The following is a 22,800-nucleotide window of genomic DNA, read 5'->3' as shown; positions in this document are numbered from 1 at the left end:
CTGGCATTCCCCTCGCTGAATAACTCCTCATGTGTGAATATCGATGCAAAATATTCATTTAGTTTGTTAGCTATCTGAGCAGGATCATCAACAGTTGAACCATCGATATCAAGTGGACAAATCTGATTCATCCCCTTCCTTCTAGAGTTTACATAAGTAAAGAACTCTTTGCTGTTTTTCTTTGCATCCCTTGCCAAAGATTTCTCGTAATCTGCCTTCGCCTGCCTAACCTCCTTTGTAACTTGGTTACAGATCAACTTGTATCTATCATAGGCTTCTGTGTCACGTGTTAATTTATATGTATCCCATGCATTTTCCTTCTCTGCCATATGTCTCATTAGTTCATCTGACATCCATTTAGGCCTAAACCTTGAACAATATTTCTTAGTTTGTATGTAAAGCCTAGTAGCTTCCAAGATAAGTTCTTTGAATACTTCCCATTTTGAATTTGCTGTTGGTAACATCATCAGTTGGTCCCACTGTATAGAATTTAAATACTGTCTCAGACCATCGTAGTCGCCTTTACGAAAGCAATAACCCTTTCCTGTACTCCTGATGGTAGTTACCTCTTTGAGTAAATCCCACTTTGGCACACTGTGATCACTGCCACCTAGTGGTTCCTTTATCTGCAGATTCTTAATGCATGAAGAATCACTACTGATAATCAAATCAAGAATATTACTCCGTCTATTTGCCTCCCGAACATGCAGATGTAGAAAACAATCATCCAATAAATCCACAAAAGCCTTGCTAGTGTGTGAGTGACCAACTCACAAATTCTAGTCAATATCTGGGAAATTAAAAGCCCCCATTATAAGACTGTCTGATTTACTGGCCCACTCTATTTCCCTGTACAGTCTCTTATTATACTCATCAGAGTCATTAGGCCTATAGCACACTCCTACTTTCAATTTTGATCTCCCAATGCTTATGTCACACCAAACTGACTCAACACTGCACTGTCCAGCGATAGCGACTGGCTTCACTTCCTTGGATTTTATGTGTTTCTTAACTAATAGCATAACCCCTCCTCCCTTCCTATCCTGTCTATCCTTTCTGTAGACGTTGTACTCCTCAAATTCCAGTTCTGAATTCCTTATATCTGTGTGACACCACATCTCTGATATCCCAACAATATCCGCCTTTGATGCTTTGAGCAATACCTCAAATTCATCAAATTTATTTACCAAACTCCTAGCATTGGTGTACACGCAAGTTTGTACATGCACCTGTTTCTATTCTTATCTACCCTAACATAACCCATGTGTTTACTTGTACCGCAATGACTCCCAGCAGTCTCTGATATATCCTGCATCTTGTCTTTCAGGCTGCTCTCATTCCAATAGAAGCAGTGCAAGAATCACTTTCACCTCTGCCAGTGGCTACTGTTAATCTATTAGTACTTGTACCCCCCCCCCCAAGCTAGCAGTTTTCCGACCTACCTAACACTGCCTCGATAGCATCAGCAAACATTCTTGCACCCTTTCTATTTATGTGTATCCATCCCTGTAGAAGCAGTCTCTCCTGTTAACAAGTACAGACCAGGCTAAAAAAATTCTACCCCTTGAGACTTGCACAATCTTTCCAGGGCCGAATTGATCGACAAGGCTCTTATCATATACTCCATCCAATCGTGTCTGGGCAGAATTGCAGACACTTTCAAATTCAACCCTAATTCACGGCTTTTTTTCAACAGTGACCTGTACTTGTTAAGTAATTCTGCCGGTCTCTCACTCTTAATATCATTAGTGCCAACGTATACAACTATATCACCTTTTGTGCCCTTAAAAGATGATATCCGCTCTACAACATCATCAACCTTTGTCCCTGGCAGACATACCCTGGTCCTGTTCCACCTATCAGTATATATAGGTGGAACAGGAGTATAGATATTTCTTTTAAATACAGCAAGCGCTCACTCTCTACTCAAATTTGCCAACTGAAGACGTTTTTAACTAAACGAAAGTCCATCGTTATGACTATTGGCCTTATCCGTTTTATTTTACTCAGAGTTTTTTAATTAATTATCCTTCATGACAACCAGGGACGGAGTTGCGCCCTTCTGCTTCCTTGCACTTATTTTAAATTTCGTCAAATTAATTTATTTTTTTATCTCGCTTTTTAATTTACTAATTTAAATTATTCAACCCAAAATTTAGCCAGCAATTCACCCTAATAACTATTGCAGATTGTATAAGGTGAGTACTGTACAATAAGCATTTGTTATTTGGAATTTAGTCTAACAATCACGGTATTTTAAGAACTGTATAATTTCTCATATTAATAATAATAACAAAAAAAAAACAAAAATAATAATAATAAATAATTAAAAAATAATGATAAAAAAAAACAACTAACTAGTGGCAAAATCACTTTACAAAAGCTCATTACTTCTGAGGAAACAATATAGTTAAGTTAAGAGGTTAAGTTAATTATAGTTAATTTTAGTTAAAAACCAAAATATTCTGAGCATATTTGAGACAAAAAAAATAATAATAATAAGTACGTAAGAACGAAACATAACAAAAAGTGCTTTTGCACTAAACTCATCTTGACAGTTTGTCAGTTTAACTGTTGACAATTTGTCTTTGCCCTTCGAATAGAACCTGTCGCTGCGAGCAACAGCCACAATGAGACCCCGCAACCCTTTGCAGCCTAAATAGTCCGACAGTTATTTTCTGGAAGTCTTCACAATCTTCATGAAAGTCAAATAATTGTTCACTCAAGCTATACTCGTTCTGTCTGAAATAATTGTTCACTCAAGCTATACTCGTTCTGTCTGAACGCTGGTTTCTTCCAGTTGTTAACCACTCGAACTTAACCATGGAAGTTTTCCAGTAGTCAATGTCACACTTTGTGTAGAACACACTTAAGATCCTATTTGTCATATACCAACCACATTTTCAAAGTCCGAAGATCCTCTGGAGCACAAAATGCCATGTAAAATTCAAGATTGAAATTTTCATCCTCAGTAGCAGTTAAATGTTATATCCATTTTCATGATCCATAATACTCCAGAGCACACTTGCCATGCAAGGCCTTGAAATTGAACTTGAAATATTCATCCACAATAGAAAGAGGAACTGTATTGTACATAATCTATTGAAATTTTCTGCCAGATAACAATTACAACTTGGTCAAGTTATTCTAAGAAAAACAAATTTTCCCAAGACAATTACTCTCAAAAATGTTAATATTTGAAAATCCATAACTCTTGAACTAATTACCAGAGGGAGGCAGAAAAACCCAGAAAATTCAATGTTTCCCTTATATACAACCGGTCTAAAGTTTGAGATTACAGATGCTGTGGAAGTGGAGTTACTGACTGCTAACTGCAGACTCAAAAGTGGCCCAATTCTTAAAATTTCATACTAATTACATAAACAGGTATGTATATTTTTTTATCATGAAAAACTATAAGAGGTATGATTTCCACTGTACTCGCTGTAGCAATGAGGTACTGTTGACGTTTGTCTGGACTGTTGAAGTGAACCTATCCAGATTTACTTCAACAGTCCAGACAAGCAAGTAAACTACTTCCGAAAAAGGTTAATTTTTAGATTTCCAGGTCTTCAGAATCAACCAGCCGGAGATTAGATGATTCAGAAAATGAACATTTATTCATATATATAAATTCATCCACGAGCCGAAGACCACAGATCCAAAGGTATAGGAAAAACAAATACCAAATTCACACCCTATATTGACCCAATTACAAATTTCTTCTATCTGTACTGACTTGTGCTGAAAATATGATTAAGGCAGCAATAACCAACATTTTGCTAGCACCACTGAGGTAAATAAATGTGAATATTGTATATCGATTTTCTAACATATCAAATAGATTATATACATAAAATTTACTCGTTTCTTAACAAAGCTGCCCTAAGTTCCCCCCCTTCTGGCAAACACCAAGAAGGAGAAGTTCTGGAGAACCCCAAAGCTTTCGGGATCATCAACCAAAAGGTGTACATTGTTTTCATCTAGATTGGGTATGTTGTATAGCTAGGTTGCTCTAATATTGTCGTATTGTGTGCAATGTAACAGCGCATGCAATCAAGTGCACAAAGGATCTGGTTCCAGCCCTCTTTGATATAACTTGGATCTAAGGGAACCATGCCCTGATAACAAGAATGAAGTAAACGTTGTAGGGTAAAACCAATGAAATACTGTTCCTTTAGCTGCAAATTCAACCCCCGGAATGAATTTTTTTGTAACTTCCCCAAATACACTTGCATCCCATCTTCTCTGCCATTCCTCCATAAATAAAAAAAAATAATAATAAAAAAAAAATGTACCCAGACCGCTTGACAGGGGCTGCCTCCAGGGATCCATCCTGGGGCCGCTCCTGTGGAACCTGGTGCTTGATGAGTTTTTAAAGCTGGATATTCCAAATGTCACTACACAGGCATACACTGGTGATCTGATTATGATGCTTCAAGGAGACAGCAGGGCTCAACTGGAAGCCATAGGTAATCAAACCACACACATGCTACAGGATTGGGCCAAGCTTGCGTGATCTTCCAGCGATTGCGATGATTGCGTCATCTTCCAACGATCTCAACAGAAAAAACAAACTCAATACTCCTCAGGGCTGCTCTTGACCCTGGTAGACTCCACTAATCAAAATGAATGGAGCGACCATCAAACTCAAACAGGAACTAAAATATTTAGGAATAATACTAGACCGAAACTTGAACTTCACATCTCATCTCTATTACCTCAGAACCAAAACAAGGAGGCTCTCAGCCCTGATAACCAAAGTCACCAGGAGGGACTGGGAACTAAAGAAGAGGGCCCTCTCCCTTCTATACAAAGCTCTCTTCATTCCTATCCTTGCCTATGGTGCAGGTGCCTGGTATCAGAAAGCAAACACAGCAGTCAACAAGAAAAAGCTGGAGTCGATCCACCGATCCATACTATTGACAACAACTAGAGCCTGCTGCACGGTGAGCACCCATGCGCTCCAGGTCCTGGCGGGCTTCCTTCCCCTGGACCTGGAGATTGTGCGCTGTGGGCTGCTACACCAATATTCGAAAGGAAGAACCACAACTTATCTAGACTACACAACAGATCCACAGAAAAGCAAATCCTCAGAAAATAAGAGGTTAACAGAACATCTGAAATCTATCTGGCAAAATAGGTGGAATCTTACCACAAAAGGGTAAGTCACCAAAAATTTTATACCCGATGTCAGCAGGGTATATACTATCTCCCCGTCCTGGTTTTCCCCTGTATTGCACACCATCTTCCTTCTTACGGGATACGGCTCCTTCAGAGGGAAACTCCACGAGCTGGGCACCTCCGACAACCCGAGCTGTAACTGCGGGCAGGAGGAAACCTGGGAACACCTTATCCACGACTGTGACAACTATGAGGACCTCAGATGTCAGCTATACACACGCATCAACTCCTTGTTAAGGAACCGGGAAGAAATAATATTGCAAGAAGAAGGTAATTACTGGGCTTTCACCGTCTTTGCCCGCGAACTCTTTGAAAGACAAAGATCCCTGCCACATCATCACTAACCTATGAAAACACAGACGTGACTATCTGAAATGACTGCAAAACTCTGAACTAGTGGCCACCTGAAGTAGATACAACACATGAATGTGACGAACTGGACCTGACTTCTGGACTTGGACCTCCACCGGACTAACGCAAAGATGAAGATTGCAACTTGGACTCGGATCTCCACTGGAATAACACAAAGGTGAAGATTGCATCTTATGATTCCATACAGCCATATGGCGCCCCGGTCAGACACTCTGTCTAGCCTGCTTTTTACTCCTCTTTCCCTGGCAGGGGGGAGGGGACGGTCTGCTGTCTCCTCCCCCTCCTGTCACCCCTCTTTCTCCTGTGGTGGGGCATGGGCATGCCCCACTGTTTCAACAGGGGTCATCTTCCCTATCGACCCCTTACTTCCAATTTCCAAACCACAATCTTCCGCCTCCCCTCCCATCTCTTTCCCCTTACACAGCGCCTGCCCCACACGTCCAAATTTAAAACACCAAAATTCATGCCCGACCTATTAGGAAATCTTATCACTTCCAGCGCATATCCCTTATAGCCCCTCTAAACAGCGTATAAATATACCATGTTTGCCAAAAGAAAAAGAAGAATTTTTTTTTTTTTTTTTTTTTTTTAGGTCCTTGCCTCTGAAATCTCAGGAAAGTACGGTAGGTGGCAGGACCTGCCAGAACAAACTTTAAGGGAACACCTGGCTTGCCTCCACGTGGCGGAGTACGTAAACGTCAGGCCCATCAGGGGCCTGGCGGCTAACAAGTCAGATGAACAAGGGGCACAACATATTACACAACACAAAACCCACACACTTTTAAACCTCTGGCCTTGACAGCGTACTGTGCTCGATACAAAGAACATACGCTGAGATGGCGTAAATTCCTGGTGCCGTTAGACCCGAAAATACTTTGTCTTTTTAATTTTTTAATATTTCTGATTTTCAACTGCAACATGTTTAATGAGTAGAAAGTGGTTTTAAAGGGGATGGCTATCCTCATCCAGTGAAATTTAACACACCACTAAATATTCAAAAGCAGAACACAACAATCTGTAGCAATGGTAGTTAACCACTTTATTTAATAATTAGTATCGAGGGAGGTACTGATTACCAAAATTATGAGATCGCTAAGTGTTTATCAAGCCTGCCATCGTCCTGATAAGGCACACGCAATTTATGAGTTGATTCAAATTATAGGTAATTATTATCAGACTATAGAGTTAAAATAAAGAAAGCCAAAATTAATGGAATGAGATCTTTGTCATTTTACATATACTCTACGATAATAAATTAAGTTTTGAAGTTGAGATTTTTTTCTCCTCCCCCCCCCCCCCTATGCACGCATGTGAGGTTTACAATTTCTTTAAGGTTTTCTTAAAATATAACTACAGTATTTCACTCATAGCTTTAGTTACTTTGCGAAGCTTCATCTGTGGAACAACTCAGTACCGGAAGTTGGGAAGGTGGGGGGAGACATGCTAAAAATACATTGACTCCGAGAGAGGTTTTTAGAACCAATCTGATTCCATAGTCCCCAGTTCCCCAACCTATCCAACAGAAACATTGTTATAAATTTGAAACAGTAAATGCAATCCTTTTCAGCATTTCAAAACTTTTTTTTTTTCATATTTTAGAATATTCTTTTACAACCTCTGTACCAAACAAGCGAACAAATAAATACAGTATACAGGGTGTTTCAGTTAAACGTTTCAGAACTTCTAAGAGGGGTAGGGTACATCCTGACAACTCGAAATCATATAGCAATGTGGGGTCGGAAATGCTTTCCTGAAGCGGTGTTGTACACAGAAGCACCATAAAGAAAAGAGACCGTAAGTGAGAAATCGTTTTAATAATACATGAAAAGAAGCAAAAGGTACATGGATTAAAGTAAGTGTTCGAAGTTTCTTCCACGGGCTACAATGCACGCCTCACATCTCCGACGCATGGACATCCGAACATTCTGGAATACTCCAGGCGAATTTCGAATTTCTTGAACAAGAACGCCAAGTTAATAGGATGGATGATTACACGAACGCAGAGTTAGCCGATATGCATTTGGCGTACGGGGCTGCAAATTGTAGTGGGCCAGCCGCACAGCGTTTGTACGCGGAACGATATCCGACGAGGCGTATTCCCAGTCATAATTTCTTTGCAAGACTGCACCAGAGGTTAGCTGAGAGAGGTTCATTTGAAAGAGCTGACAGGGACAGGGTAAGAACAGCACGGACTCCAGCCTTCGAACAGAATGTGCTGCAGCATGTACAGGGGAATCCAAGAACGAGTACACGAAGTCTAGCAAAAGCAGTCGGGGTTTCCCATTGCAGCGTCTGGAGGATTCTCCGAGAACAAGACATGCATTCGTTTCACGTGCAGCGTGTCCAGACACAGAAACCGGAGGATTATGCATCTCGTATTGCTTTCGCACAGTGGTACCTTGGAAAATGTGCTACAAATCCCTTTTTTCCTGCTGAAGTGTTGTTTTCCGATGAGGCATCCTTCACAAGGGAAGGAATTTTCAACACGCATAACGACCATATCTGGGCGGTCGAGAACCCGCATGCAATACGACGTCGTGCAGCACAGATTCGATTTTCGGTCAATGTATGGGCCGGTATTATGGGAGATCACCTCATCGGACCTTACCTGTTACCGTGTCGTCTAACCGGACCTATCTACTTGATCTTTCTGCAGCAAGTATTGCCACAACTTTTGAGAGATGAACAGATTTCTGCATCGACGCAACAGACAATGTGGTTCCAACACGATGGAGCCCCTGCCCATTATAGCGGAGATGTTCGTAACTACCTGGATGTCACATTTGGTCAACAGTGGATCGGACGTGGTGGTCCCGTGCGTTGGCCTGCTCGGTCACCCGACCTATCATTTCTTGATTTTTATTTCTGGGATCATATGAAATCGCTAGTTTATGACACCCCTGTTGACAATGCTGAGGAGCTGGTTGCAAGAATCGCAGTAGCTGCCGAAGAAATTCGAAATTCGCCTGGAGTATTCCAGAATGTTCGGATGTCCATGCGTCGGAGATGTGAGGCGTGCATTGTAGCCCGTGGAAGAAACTTCGAACACTTACTTTAATCCATGTACCTTTTGCTTCTTTTCATGTATTATTAAAACGATTTCTCACTTACGGTCTCTTTTCTTTATGGTGCTTCTGTGTACAACACCGCTTCAGGAAAGCATTTCCGACCCCACATTGCTATATGATTTCGAGTTGTCAGGATGTACCCTACCCCTCTTAGAAGTTCTGAAACGTTTAACTGAAACACCCTGTATATATTAAAACCGCTCTGAGGAATTATAATTTTTTCATTTCAATAATATGAATCCAGAGCGCATAGGCTTCTTTCACCATTTTCACCACAGTATAGAAGATTTTAGTTATGTCATTTTAATATTAGCATTAGCTATATAATGCAAGGAAGCCACAGGCTTTTACTGCATTAGCCAAAAAAATAAAATAATAAAAAATAATTTATATTATATTTTAATATTAAAATATTATTGCATTACATTTTAATATTAAATTCTGTTGGTATGCGTTACAAGAGACCAGTCGATAAAAACTCTGAAGGAACACTAACGTGAAAAAAATTTTTCAGAAAAATGTTTTTTTTTTCACGAGAAAACCAAACTAAAAAATATATTTAGAAATTTTTAGAAGTAAAATAACACTCCCTTTCTGCTACAGGTAACATGAATCGGAAGTCTCAATACAGAGCAATCATTAAATTCCTCACCAAATAAGGCAAATTTCCAAAGGAAATTTACATTAATAAAATTCATACATTAATGAAAAACTCATTAATGTATAGGGCTAGTATATGACCAGTATGTCCCTTCGTCATATCAAGTAAAGTTCTGAAGCAAGCAATTCAAATGTGAACGGAAGTCGCTGGAAGATGACCAGAGGACAAAGCATCCGATTCAGTCAACATCACCCGAAATGTGTGAAAAAGTGAAACTGTTGAAATACTGACAACATCTTACATCATCATCATCTCTTGCTGACTACACGCCTCACAAGTCTGGACTCTGATAAAGTTTATGCTTTCATTTTACACATATTGAGTGATTCCATAATGAAGAACCGACTTGAAAAGCCTTGGTGTTCAGAACGATGCACTTCATAAGTCACGTGTTGCAGTTATTTCTTTAAAGCGGATTGATTCGAAACTTTACTTCAACCACTCCATGGCTGAAAAATTACTTCCAGCGATTATTATCCGTTTACAAACTTTAAAAAAGGAGTTCGTGGTTATCAATGATGAATTTAAAGCTGCTGTTTCTCAGTGGAATTAATGCTGAAAAAAGAATCGTCCTTTTTGAGAGGAAAATCTTCTTTAGAAAAGAAATGAGTAAGTCATTGAGTTCAAGGAGATTGTGATTTTTACAAGAGAGTATTTCCTGTTCTGCGTTTCCATACCTAGGGCCCTGTGGTTGCATAGTAGGCATTACACCGTTCAACCCGCACCCACCGAGAGGAAAAGATATGAATTCTAATCGCGTCAATGACGCGAGGAATTTTTACGGGCCTTTTTTACAACATGGTTGAGATAATCAATCGGTCTCAGGCAAGGATAACATGGCCTTTTCTCCCGGAAACTCGGGCATTTCGTCAAGCAAACAAACAAAAACACTCAATTTACAGACATAATATATATGGCGCAATGTCATCTTAGCGCTGATGTAACTAAAACTTCACAACAACAAAAACAAACTTAGATAGACAACTTTTGTAGTGTATATTTGGCAAGCTCAGGCAAAGCCGCCAGGGTTTGCCCCATCCAGAAACCTACACCCTGCTAACAGGCCCATCTCCACGTGGTGATGGACGGGCAAGGGGCGGGGAGACCTTTGTTCTCCAAGGGCGCGCGTGGAACAGAGGAACAACAAACCAACGCACCCCAACACTACATTATGCAGACTACAATAAATTGTACTCTCTGACCTTTACAGAGTTTGTACCGCAATACAAAGTATACTACGTGGAATTAGGGGAGACCCAGGAGCCGCAAGACACTAAACATTATGTCCATTTGTACTGCGGAGTTGTGGAAAACCACTAGTGTCGCTTAACCCTAAACGTGACCTTATGTGCATCTGTACTTTGGAATGCAAAGATAAGTGGAAAATTAATCATTTCATCTGAGATTCTAACAGTATTCTATCCTTTTTTAGCAGCCGAAGTACATAGGCTAGCCGCCAATCAAGTACCAGTGTATAGCTATATAATGAATTATATTAGCTCGCTTATATAATCAATAACTGGCTTGATACCTTGTTGATTAGATTAGTAGATTGTACTGCCACATTCCTAATGTGGCAGTACAATCTACTTCTCTTCTCTCATTTGCAGAAAAGCTCATTAATAAATCAGTGATGAAAATTAAATCTGCTAAGTACGTTTCATTTAATGTTGACTCTGAAGTTCAGATGTTTACCATGTTGGCAACTGGTGTTCATTATTGGATACACCTGTAAGAACGACTTGCCAATCGAACGATTTCTAAAATTCAGCTAAATCCCTATAAAACGATCAGCGCGGTATGACGCGTATTGGAGTCTGTGTGGCACGTAGGACAAAATCAATAGTACTCTCTAGTCAACGTAGTGGATAACAGCGAAACAAACTAGGCATGCTATAGCAGTGAGAAAAACATGAAATTCAAGATCGCTCACTTGGCTTTCCATTCGGAACTAACGCTGTGGAAGGGAAGACTAGTGAGTTACCTTGATCCGCCTATTGTTTTCCTCTTAGCTATAATAACTGCCATTATGGCTATTGTTCAGAGTCTCTAGAAGTATGAAATTGAGAAACACTTTAAGAGTAAGGAGGGGGCACAGAAAAACGTAATAGAGGATTTTTTTCTATATATTTAAAACTAATCAATGGCAAGACAGCTTCATTTAATATTCTGAAGTTAATTTGTAATATAATAATAATTATATTACTATTTTTTAAAGATAACAAGGAACATTATTATTTCTTCAGCTGATCATTTCTAAAAGGACCTGCTTCCACATTCTAATCATAATCACTGCTTTCTACAGAAATATGATGAAGACATTTGCCCTTCACATATACCTACCCTAAAAAAGTTTATTACATTTACACTGCTGTAAAGACTTATTTGCGAACACTAATATGCTGAAATACAGGGTGTCTCAAAAATATTGGTACCAACGTTTAGGGGAGATAGGTAACAGCTAAAGGAATGTGAATCGCATAGGAACCCATAACCGGAAACGTCACCGTAAGTCGGTACACGGCGCTGTTCAAAATTTCTGGTTTACTCATTCAAGCAGTAGTCGCCGCACGAAGAGCATGCATCGATATACGAACTGTGAGCTGCCAGACATGCACCTAGTGTATGGACGAGCCACTCAACGAATTTATGGAGAGCGCTTCCCATTCAGACATATACCGGACCACCGTTTGTTTCTGCGTGTGCGTCAAAATTTGTGCAATTATGGGTCATTTAGAGGTAACAGGAGTAGTACGGGCAGACCAGGTTCAACGTGAACTCCCGCCATGGAATAAAGTGTGTTGAATGCCGTCCAGAATGATCCTACTATCAGCGCACGTGCCGTTGCCTCTGCCTTAGGAGTGTCTCGTTGCAGGGTACAGCGAGTCTGGCACGACGATTCCTTACAACCCCCTTTCATCTCCAAAGGGTTCAGTTACTACTCCTCCAAGATCATCCTGCACGTGTGGCTTTTGCGCAATGGTTTCTCCAAGGAAGTGTTCAAGACTTGAATTTTCCAGCCTATGTTTTGGTCACGGATGAGGCTTATTTCACTCAGGAAGGCTTATTCAATCAACACAATGCTCATGTGTGGGCTCAAGACAACCCACACGGTGTGCGCCCCCTGCGGCGCAACAACACTTCGCAATAAATGTGTGGGCAGGTATGGTCGGTGACTGCTTAGTCGGCCCATACCTGTTACCAACCCGCATGAACTCCGCTAAATATCGGATCATTCTTGAACAAGTTCTACCAGGGTTACTTGACGATGTTCCAGCAAATGTGAGACGCAACATTTGGTTTCAACATGACGAGGCGCCTGCCCATTATGGAAGGTGTGTTCGTGACCATTTCAACAGGCGTTTTGGGCGTCGATAGATTGGCCGTGGTGGACCCGTTGCCTGGCCCCCACGCTCACCTGATTTATCGAGCCTTGATTTCTTTCTGTGGGGGGGGGGGGATCCTCAAATCTATCGTGTATGAATCGCCTGTGGAGACGGAAATGGAACTCGTGGCGAGACTCGTCTGCGCTGCTGCTACTGTCAAAGAAACTCCAGGTGTGTTCGATCGTGTCCGCCAATCCATGCTGCGTCGGTGTCACGCATGCATCGCGCCTCATGGTGGAACCTTCGAGCATCTGTTGTAACATCATGAAATGCATCCATCTCGTACTCCATTGTTAATATTATGTCAAATAAATGTTTGCCACTAATTACTGTCTTGTGTCATTTCTGCTTCTTGTGCCTCTGCTACTACTTTCCCGTGACGTTTCCGGTTATGGGTTCCTATGCGATTCACATTCCTTTAGATGTTACCTACCTCCTCTAAACGTTTGTACCAATATTTTTGAGACACCCTGTATATTCACAAAGCATTTGTGAAGCATATTTTTCATTGCTTCCTTGTTTCTCATTTCTGTAGTAGTTCTCAAGGCCATAAAAAGTCATCATGAAAAATCATTCAAAATTTTCTTTTAATGTTTATAATGATGACAACTCATTATTTCCATGCAAGTCACATAATAAATCACTTGGACAGATTTAACCAAATGTTATCGGAACACTAGATATTGCTTGGATTCCTTCATCTTTTAAAAGTTTGAAAATGAAACTTATCTATTTCAATGAGCAGCCCAAAATTGTTTATTCCCTTTAATTGGTAAAAATACTGCAGACGTACTGGGACGGACAGCATTTATGCATAGACAATTTTTATAACTGTATAGGACCCATAATTTGTCAGGGCCATGGAAGCTTCCATACTATATATAAATTCTTTATTGCTAATAAGTACAGAACATGTACTAGAGACAATAATACTCATCACGGCGACATGGCCAGGAGTTTTACATTATAAATGAGATTAATTGGCAAAAAAAAAAAAAAAAAAAAATTACCGTTACATGGGAAATTGAGTTACACAAAATTAAACGTGTAAAAATGAAATTATAATAATGAAAACATGAGGACTGAACGTCATATGGAGGAAATTATCCCAGTTCCACTGATCTAATCCACTCGAGGAGCATGTAACGGTATTTGTAGTCGGTAGCCAATTTCTGAAGGTCGACTCCAAGACGGAGCAGTGCCTGAATTTTGGGGAGTGCCTGGGCAGGTAGGATCCGACTACACAGTTTCAACCGGTTGTATTTGAGGATTAGTGTGGGCTCAGATCTCAAGGATGGCGGAGGATTGTGCCACTGACAGAAATCCCTTATGGCAGGTAACCACTGGGATGAGAGTACCTAAAACTGAAGGTTGAATTATTGTTGGTTGCTGTTTCAAATGAGTAAATCATTATTGCAGATTTTGAAGGGTTAAGTTTTTGTTTAAGTTAAATTTTTGAAGGGTTAATTTTGAATTAAACAATTCAAACATCTTCAAGTAAGTTGAAAGGGCGGTCAAGTTCTCTGTGATGGAAGACGTAATTGTCATTGGGTTTGCAGACGGTGGGATTAATGTAAGAAACTTTATATCGTCGGCATATATTAGAGCATCATCACGAGGACTCATGAAAGGAATCAGAATGGCTGAGAAGGCCAGAGAGGATACCACCTTGTGGGACTCCTGCATTGATTTTTCTTGTAAAGTGGGTCTTCTTCAAAGTGAGATGGACACTTCTATTCCTCAATAAGGCGGTGAGGAAAGCTAGTAGGTCTCCATTAATCCTGAAGAAGAATTGCAGAAGCCTGAGAAGGGTTGTGACGTCTAGGCTGTCAAAAGCAGCTTCAATATCGGCGTACACTATAGCTAATTCAGATTTAGTTTCGAAGGCTTGAAGAATTGATGTCAGTGCGGCCATGAGGTTTGTTATGATGGATCTATTTTCGACTGAGAAATGAAACTGTTTCGGCTTCTGTGGCGTCAACTGTTTGTTTAATGCTGGAAGGAGTACCTTTTGTAGAAGTTTGAGAAGGGTGGAAGAAGTTGAGATTGGTCTGAAATCTTTTAGGCTTGTTGGCGCTTTAACCTTAGGCAGTGGCCTCACAGAGTATTTATTCCATTGAGCAGGGAAAATGCGTGTGGAAAGAACAGAGTTGTAGATTGAGAGTAATGCATCTAGGATATAGGGGCTGAGGCATTTAATTATGAAATGAGGTATCTTATCATGGCCTGGGGTACTAGATGGACGCATGGAGTTAAGAGCATATATCAGTTGTGTATTGTGATGGAAATTATGGAAAGGTCATTAGTAGGTGCAAATTGAGAGTTTTGGAGAGGAATTTCAGCAGAAGCTGAATTGGTTTTGAATCTTGAAATGTAGTCCATCCAGTTATCTAGATCAAGATTTGAATTAATGCGACTGTGTCTTGATGAGTATGGCGCTTTTCCTTTAGACAAGGTAGCATCGGTGTATCTCTTTATTGCTGATGCCTTGAGTCTGTTGATCTGGAGTATAGGATTCGATCTTGGGTTGTGCCAGACAGAGATTTTCCACTACATGTGAAGGTACTGCTTGTGGAAACTGCGCGCTAGATCTTTGGTCCACCAAGCTCTAGTTCTGGGCGAAATGTGTACGGGTTTGGCTGACGCATAGAGGGTGACTGTATTTATCCACCTTGTGATTAGATCAACTGCGAGGATTGGATCCCATCCATCAAGCACATGCCATGGAATAGACTGCGCTGCCTCGAGGCACTTTTTTGGATCTAGAAAATTCGGAGAGAATATGATTTTCTTTTCAACAGTATTATGGCAATTGAAGCTGGGCATAGGCAGAACAAGAAGTTCTGCAATTGGGTCGTGATCTGAATTGAAGGACGTTTCTGGTGGAATGTCGACTCTGCAAATTCCAGAACATAGAATCAAGTCAAGGCGATTGGTGCCTCTCGTTGGCTCCTCATTGGTAATCGTAAACTTTAATGTAGAGAGATTGTTCATTAGTCGTTGAAGGAGAGGGCTCAAGTGGGGTGGAAGGTTAAAATCGCCGCAGAGAATGTGCGTAGCAGAAGGGTGTAACTTACTCATTATCCAGCCGGTAGCATCGTCAATTGTTGCAATATCTAGAGCTGGGGGTATGTAGATTGCCGCTAAATCGATTAAACAGGCATTAAACTTCACAGTCACGAGTACTGCTTCATAAAATAAGGAGCTCCTAGATGTGACGTGCACAAATTTCAAGTTGGAATCTTTGACGAAGATGGCAACACCGCCGCCTCTAGATTGAGATCTTGATGTGAAGAACGATGAAAATCCAGCGGCCGGAGCATAGGCTATTGACTCCTGGTCAGGTTCAAGCCATGTTTCTGATTGACAAATTACATCCATGCTATTGGACAACAAGAGTTGTTCGAGAGTTTCAAGCTTATTTCGGAGGCTCCGGACATTTTGGTAGAAAACTCATAAGGGTGAGTTGAAAGGGAATTTTTATATAATTTTTGAGGTGTTCAAAAGATCTATTTGTAGATGCTTTTGAACACCTCAACAGATTAGGCCTGGTGGAAATTATACTGTTAAAATTGAAAGTGATTGAAAAGCAGGGTTATGTGGTGTCACATCGGTATGTTTATAAGCAGTAGCTGGGGCAAGAAAGTGATTGGAGCTGGACATGTGGTGCGGTGGTTTTCGACAGTCGAGAGACACTAGTGTAGTTTCACAATTAGTTAGTCATGCAGGGGTGAGCTGTGTCATCTTTCGGTTTTGCCCATAAGATGAAGTTGAAGTGGATGGTTTTGGGTCTTTCGATTCATAAAAAGGCCTGATTATAGTACCAACTGGCCATACAGAGGAAACAGATCTGAATGCCCGGCTTTCGCAAACTACTCTAAAGGATGAGTAATTTTGCGTTTTCTTGAGTAAATTTGCAGATACTTTGGTATGCAGTTCTTTACTCATTGCAGCCTCCATTTCCTCAGCAGTTGTCAGTGGCCCCAGTCGGGAAATAAAAAGGTTTCTGTGCTGGGAGGTGGAAGGCTTGCTCATCGATCTGAGAATAGAGGATGTGGAGGCACAAATCCTAATCTGACACTTTTCCTTGATATTGGCAGGGTGATTCTTAATTTGAAAGGGTGACATGGGGAAATGAGGGTTCTGATTAGCTGTTAATCGAGATGAAACAGAACGGGTAGCAGCGATTTTTGCCCAAGATTGTTTGTTCATGACAGGTGAGCAATGGCTACTTTCAGACAGCAGCACAGGTGGTAAAACTGAGGTTAATTTTGGAGGTGTGATGCTAATTTGGTGGGCTGCCACTTGTAGATCGCACCTCTGTTCAGCTGCTTGACACGAATTCATGACCGGGACTTCGCTGCTTGCTACATTAGGGAATTGAGATTCCTCTGAAAGGTGATTGGCTCCCTGGGCAACATTCCAATTCGGCGAGATTGTGTGAGGTCAAAATATCTAACTCTGCGCATTGGGCGGTGAATTGAGTGTTGATTCTGTTAACTAGTTAATTTTGTTTGGAAAACATGAATTTTGAAGCATCCGGTTTTGATTTGCATATTAGTATACAGATCATTAAGAGCAGACATCAGTTTATCTATTAACACAGGTATGAAATTTCTTTGCAGCTCATCTGCGACAGACTTACTTATTGACTCATTCTAGATTTCTGACCTTGAGTTGTCCTGTATGGACAGTGCGGCCGTTGACACTATTCCTGGCAAAGAGATATCACTTTGGATCGTTGCATTATTAGTGCTCCGGGCCTGAGAAACAGTTAATTTGTCTTTGGTACACGACGGTTGCAACAAGCTTTGCGACGAAAAACTTATCTCACCCCTGATACACCCCGGTGTTTTACAACTGATTAACTTGGGTGCTTCGTTATGACAGTTATTGAGGGTATCCGCAGGGAGGATCGATTTAGCGGTATTACGATTCTTTGAAATTACATCAGATGGAACATCTCGCGACAAAAGTTGTATACTGACCATGTTATTCATATCAGAATTTTCATTCATGTTGCTGTTCAGATGGTCTGCTATTGACTGCGTCTACCCCTCTCTGTTGCACAAATTTCATAAACTTTTGAAATTAGAAGACTGTAAACGGTTGCTTTAGAAGTGTGTATAACAGCCATTATATGATTTTTTCAATAAACAAAATCTATTCGAACATTATTACTTGAAAAATTCCCAGGTTCTGTCCGCAGAGGCCCGTAAATGGATATCTTGTCAATGCCAGAGTGAACAGATTTAAAAAAAAAAAAAGAAAAAAAAAATCCACGCTTGCAGAAAAAGTTAGATTGCTCAATGCGCATGCGACTCGCGAACACGTGACTTTCACGTAAGTTATTTAAACTTACGTGAAAGACACATTAAACTCGTGTCTGTTGAGAGCAGATGTTGAACAGTAAACATTATTTTAAGTACCGCCCCCGGTATGACTCTTAATAAAGATTAAAGCACGTGAGAAGTGTGAAATACTCTTCCGAAAATATGTTGCTGCCTTATTATTACTGTTAACCTCACTTAGTAAAATAAAATTAATAATTTATGCATAAGGATCCTTTCTGTTCCTCGCTCCCACACTTTTGGTCCATTTCGCGGAGTGCTTTGTGAAGCACGAACGCCTGGGCACTGCCCTGAGTACTCCATCCCACTACTCTTGTACTGAATTTTCGTCCACATTCCACGTTTGGTTTTGCATACGATCTTGTTGAAAAATAAATTCCGAGAAAACAATGGCTGGGAGGTGATCAACATCTTGGATTACTTTTGTTGTCGATATTCTGTCAAGTAGATGTTGCGCTATCTATTTTAAAAATATTAAAAAAAAAAAAAATCATAAAATATTCTAAGAACTTACATGTCACAGACCATTTTAAGACGCAAAACAAATAAATAAATAAAAAATATAAATTGGAATAAATAAAACTTTGTGTTCCATGACATTAATATCAATTACGCTTATTTATTATTATAATTTTGGCTGCAGATAACATAATCTTTGACTTCATTCGGCCAACACTAATATTCAGCTAAAATAAATTTCTTTATAAGAATAAATTTTTTTACTATCTAAATTAATGCACAGAAAAGGGTACACGCATTTACTCATTGGTATTAATTTTTTGATTGACGCCATATATGAGTTTTTTTCTCCCTTGCATCACTTTACCAATAAATGATACAATGATACAAAAAATATTCAAAATGCAAAAATTTACTTAAAAAGCGTATAATTACTAATTTACTACTATTTAGGATATTCAAAAAATATTTAGTATGCTAAATTTAAATTCAAATATATGTTGAATATACTGCATAGAAAAATAAATATTTATTTTATTATTTTTTTCGTTTAGGCTTCTACTATGTAAACATTTACTTCCTTGCATCCTTTGGCCGATATTGATATTCGTCTACAAAATTTCTTTAAAAAAAAATTTCTATGCATATTACAAACACGAAAGTACATACCGCTGATGCCGGCTCCAATAACGACAACCTCAGCATCTTCGGCCATGTCGTCATTAATCGTCAGTCTTACGAACGAATGGTAACGGTACAAACGCTTATACAGTAACAAAATAAGCACAGTAGCAGCAGACAATATCACCTTTTAAGTGGCAACTCACTGATGATTTAGGTGCCATCTATAGGTTACGAATGTAACTACTTTATCGACATAAAATACTTTATATACTGTACGTATTGCATAGAAATAAATTATCGTGTAATCATGCACTGTTGTAATTTAATTTTAATAATAATATTTAAAAAATAAGATGCAGGGATATGATATTTCATATCTGATGCAAATTCTAAGAGAACATTTAAAAAAAAAATAGATTTGCCTTAAAATATTAGAAAAATGATGATCGGATTATTCGAAAAGTTAGTCATACTAGTAAAACACTATAAATAAAACCAGAATTTCTAGAATTTTCCAGAAAAAACAGAAACTACAAACAACAGAGTTTTTAAAATACCCGCGCGTTTTATGGGATAATGTGTAGCTGTAAATGAAACCGAATAAACAGTTTTATCTAAACTGCTTTTTCTGAAAAAAAAAAAAAAAAAAAAAAAATAGTGGTGGTTTCAACTGATAGTTAATTAGTTAATAAATACGTGTATAATAAAGGATTTGGGCGGGTGGCTAATAAAGGTATAATAAAGGATTTTGGATACAGCACGTGTTTGGACTGTTTTGAAAGAGACAGCGTGAATTATAGAAGCCAATTCAGAAGGACAGTGCCCATGGACGTATCTGTAGAAGAGGCATGCAGCAGAAACAGTACGTCTATGAGACAGAGAGTGGAGAGAGACTCTGTTAGAGAGGAGTCAATAATTAACCTAACTGCCCTCTTCTGAATGGAATCTAGAAGCCTGATAGGAGGTTTTGGGGGCCCCCAGATGTGGGAACAGTATTCCATGGTAGGGCAGATTTGCGATTTGTAACGCCCTGTACAAAAGTAAAAGAAACGCCGAGAGCGAAAGAGAAAACCAAGTTTTTTAGATGCAGAGGAAACAATATTTGTAATGTGCTTGTGCCAATAGAGAGATTAGAACTCAGGGTAATCCCCAAAAGAGATATATCACCTTGCCTAGAAATTGGAGTGTCATCAAATGTAAGCATAAGAGCAGAAGAATCCTTTTTGCAAGATATAAGACAAGACTGAGTTTTAGAAGGATTGAAATCAATTAAGTTGTCTTTGCCCCACTGGAGAATTACCTGGGGATCGGCATTTAAGGAATTGGTAGCAGATATTCGAGAAGTTGAGCTGATTGAGCAGGGCAAGATTTCTCAAAATGGAAAGTGGGATGCAATGTGCTATTATCGGCAAAACTATGGATAGGATTTCCAGTCAATGGAAGAAGGTCATTAATATACAAGAGGAAAAGAGTGGGGGAAAGAACTAAACCTTGGAAGACACCGGCATTAGTGGAGAAGTTAGAAGACAGAGAGCCATCTACCATCACCCTCAGTGAGCGATCATAGAGAAAACTGGATATCCAATTACAAAAAACATTTGGCAAACCATAATGGAAGCTTGTTTAGAAGACCTTTATGCCAAACACGATCGAAAATCTTTGAGATGTCAAGAGCAACTGCTTGTGTTTCCCCGAACTTTTCCATTGAATTTGTCCATATATGGGTAACATAAGCCAGAATATCACCAGGTAGCAGCTTCAGTAATCACTGATTGAAGAGTTGGCAACTGGATCTCTCCTTGGCAACAACAGCCGCTTAAAAAAAAAAAAATAGATGCCAGCAATCCTTCTGTACACTAGTATAAAAGATTATATGGATGCAAACTATGTATAATATCCTTTATGTGCTGCCATCGAAGTCTTCACCGATGAACATGTTATTCTTCTTGAAGAAGCAAGATGAAGGATAACAAGGTTTTTTCCCCCATTTATTTTGGTTTTAGATAGCCTTCTATAATCTCATTTTCCTTTATAAATGATCATCTTTTTTTAAGTGGTTACAAGGCTATAAGTTCAAGTAAAGGTCTTTCTTCTATTTTTAATCGAGGTTTCTATATACAGTCATCGAAGTCTCCTTCAACAAGGTCCTCCTTCGAATAACATGGTCTTCAACAAGTCTATTCAGAAACAAGAAAAAAAATCATCCTGAACAGACAGATCAAATCCAGGTTATAAATTCAAATATACAGCTTACTTCTTCCTGAGTATAAAGGTCGAAACTGAGTGTTATCATCGCAGGAAGAAGTCATAGTTCCAAAGAGCAACAACTAGCAAAACTGGACAGTATAGAGTGTCACATTTTAGGAAAGCAAGGTGTCATCCCATTGAGTCAGCTACATGCGCATGAGAGACGCTCGAATAATTTCTAGAAATGCTTGCAGCAGAAAGATCAGCTACATTTGTCTTCTCAAATATTTCAGAGGAAAATTGTTGAGAAGCTTCGAAGGAGCATATATTATCTATTAGAGTAGATTCCTTCCCTACTGATAGGTTTTTATCGAATTTTGTAATTTATTACTAAACTCTGGGTAAAGACTGTAGTGATAAAGAACATGCTTCCAGGTTTACTCTTGTCCACAAATATGAAGATTATTGTGTGCAAGGTCCAGTTGAAAAAGTTTTCAGTTCAGGGAACTATTATCAATAAAAGCCCGCACAGGACAGAGAGAGAGAGAGAGAGAGAGAGAGAGAGAGAGAGAGAGAGAGAGAGAGAGAGAGAGAGAGCACGGAAAAATGATTCCACGATCTCCAGATAAAACTAGCCATCGACTTGAAATATCAGCTGGAGGAATTTCTTGACTGCTGTGGTTAATATCTGAAGGGCATCTCATCGATGGTACGGGATGTTGGAGGAGAGTTTCGACGATTTCAAAGAAAGAGAGGTGAACTCAACGAGGAAGTAAGAAAATGGTGTGAATCAGAAACCTCAGCTGTTACTTGGCACTGGAAGAGATTTTGGATATGTCTAAACCCCAAGCACGAGAGATATTAGAACCTATACTACTGTTTTTCTTTTTTTTTTTATGTGAACCCCAAACACGAGAGGTATTATAATCTATAGTACTTAGTACCGTGCTTGGGTTGGAGGTTGAGAAGACAAAAGAAGATATTTGTTGACGTTGGACTTGAACTTCTATAGATTGTAATTTTCAGGAAATACGTATGAAGGAAGGTTGTTCCAGAAAACGGCAGTTGAATGAATAAATGAGGAAGATGAAAAGTTGGTTCTGTGGGTTTGAAGTTGGACAGTAAATGGGTGTTGGCTGGTGGCGGCACGTGTTCGGACTGTTTTGAAAGAAAGACCGGGAATTATAGAAGCCAATTCAGAAGAACAGTGCCTATGGAAGTATCTGTAGAAGAGGCATGCAGCAGAAACAGTACGTCTATGAGAAAGCGAGTGGAGAGACTCTGTTAGAGATGAATCATTAATTAACCTAACTGCCCTCTTCTGAATGGAATCAAGAAGCCTGAGAGGGGATTTGGGGGCGGCACCACCACAGATGTGGAAACAATATTCCATGGCAGGGCGGATTTGCGATTTATACAGAGTAATCCCCAAAACAGATATACCATTTTGCCTAGAAATCGGAGTGTCACTAAAGATAAGCATAGGAGCAGAAGAATCCTTTTTGCGA

At 39.7% G+C, this 22,800-nt stretch overlaps 1 protein-coding gene across 1 annotated transcript in view; it reads right to left on the bottom strand.

Moving 5' to 3' along the window:
* The window catches only part of LOC150080253 (amine oxidase [flavin-containing] B-like), a 157,300-nt gene extending 138,055 nt beyond the window's left edge, over positions 1–19,245 (bottom strand). The window contains exon 1 of the mRNA XM_090381581.1: positions 19,151–19,245. Within this exon, the coding sequence (XP_090237707.1) occupies positions 19,151–19,196 (46 nt within the window). The 5' untranslated portion in view covers positions 19,197–19,245. The remainder of the gene's footprint in view (positions 1–19,150) is intronic.
* Positions 19,246–22,800: the final 3,555 nt, after the last annotated feature.

The sequence above is a fragment of the Mastigoproctus giganteus genome, chromosome 9 (assembly GCF_048544385.1).
Source record: "Mastigoproctus giganteus isolate SK-2022 chromosome 9, ASM4854438v1, whole genome shotgun sequence".
Classification (NCBI taxonomy): Eukaryota; Metazoa; Arthropoda; class Arachnida; order Uropygi; family Thelyphonidae; genus Mastigoproctus; species Mastigoproctus giganteus.
Note: the sequence above shows the minus strand (reverse complement) of the source record. Positions and strands in the feature narration are given on the sequence as shown.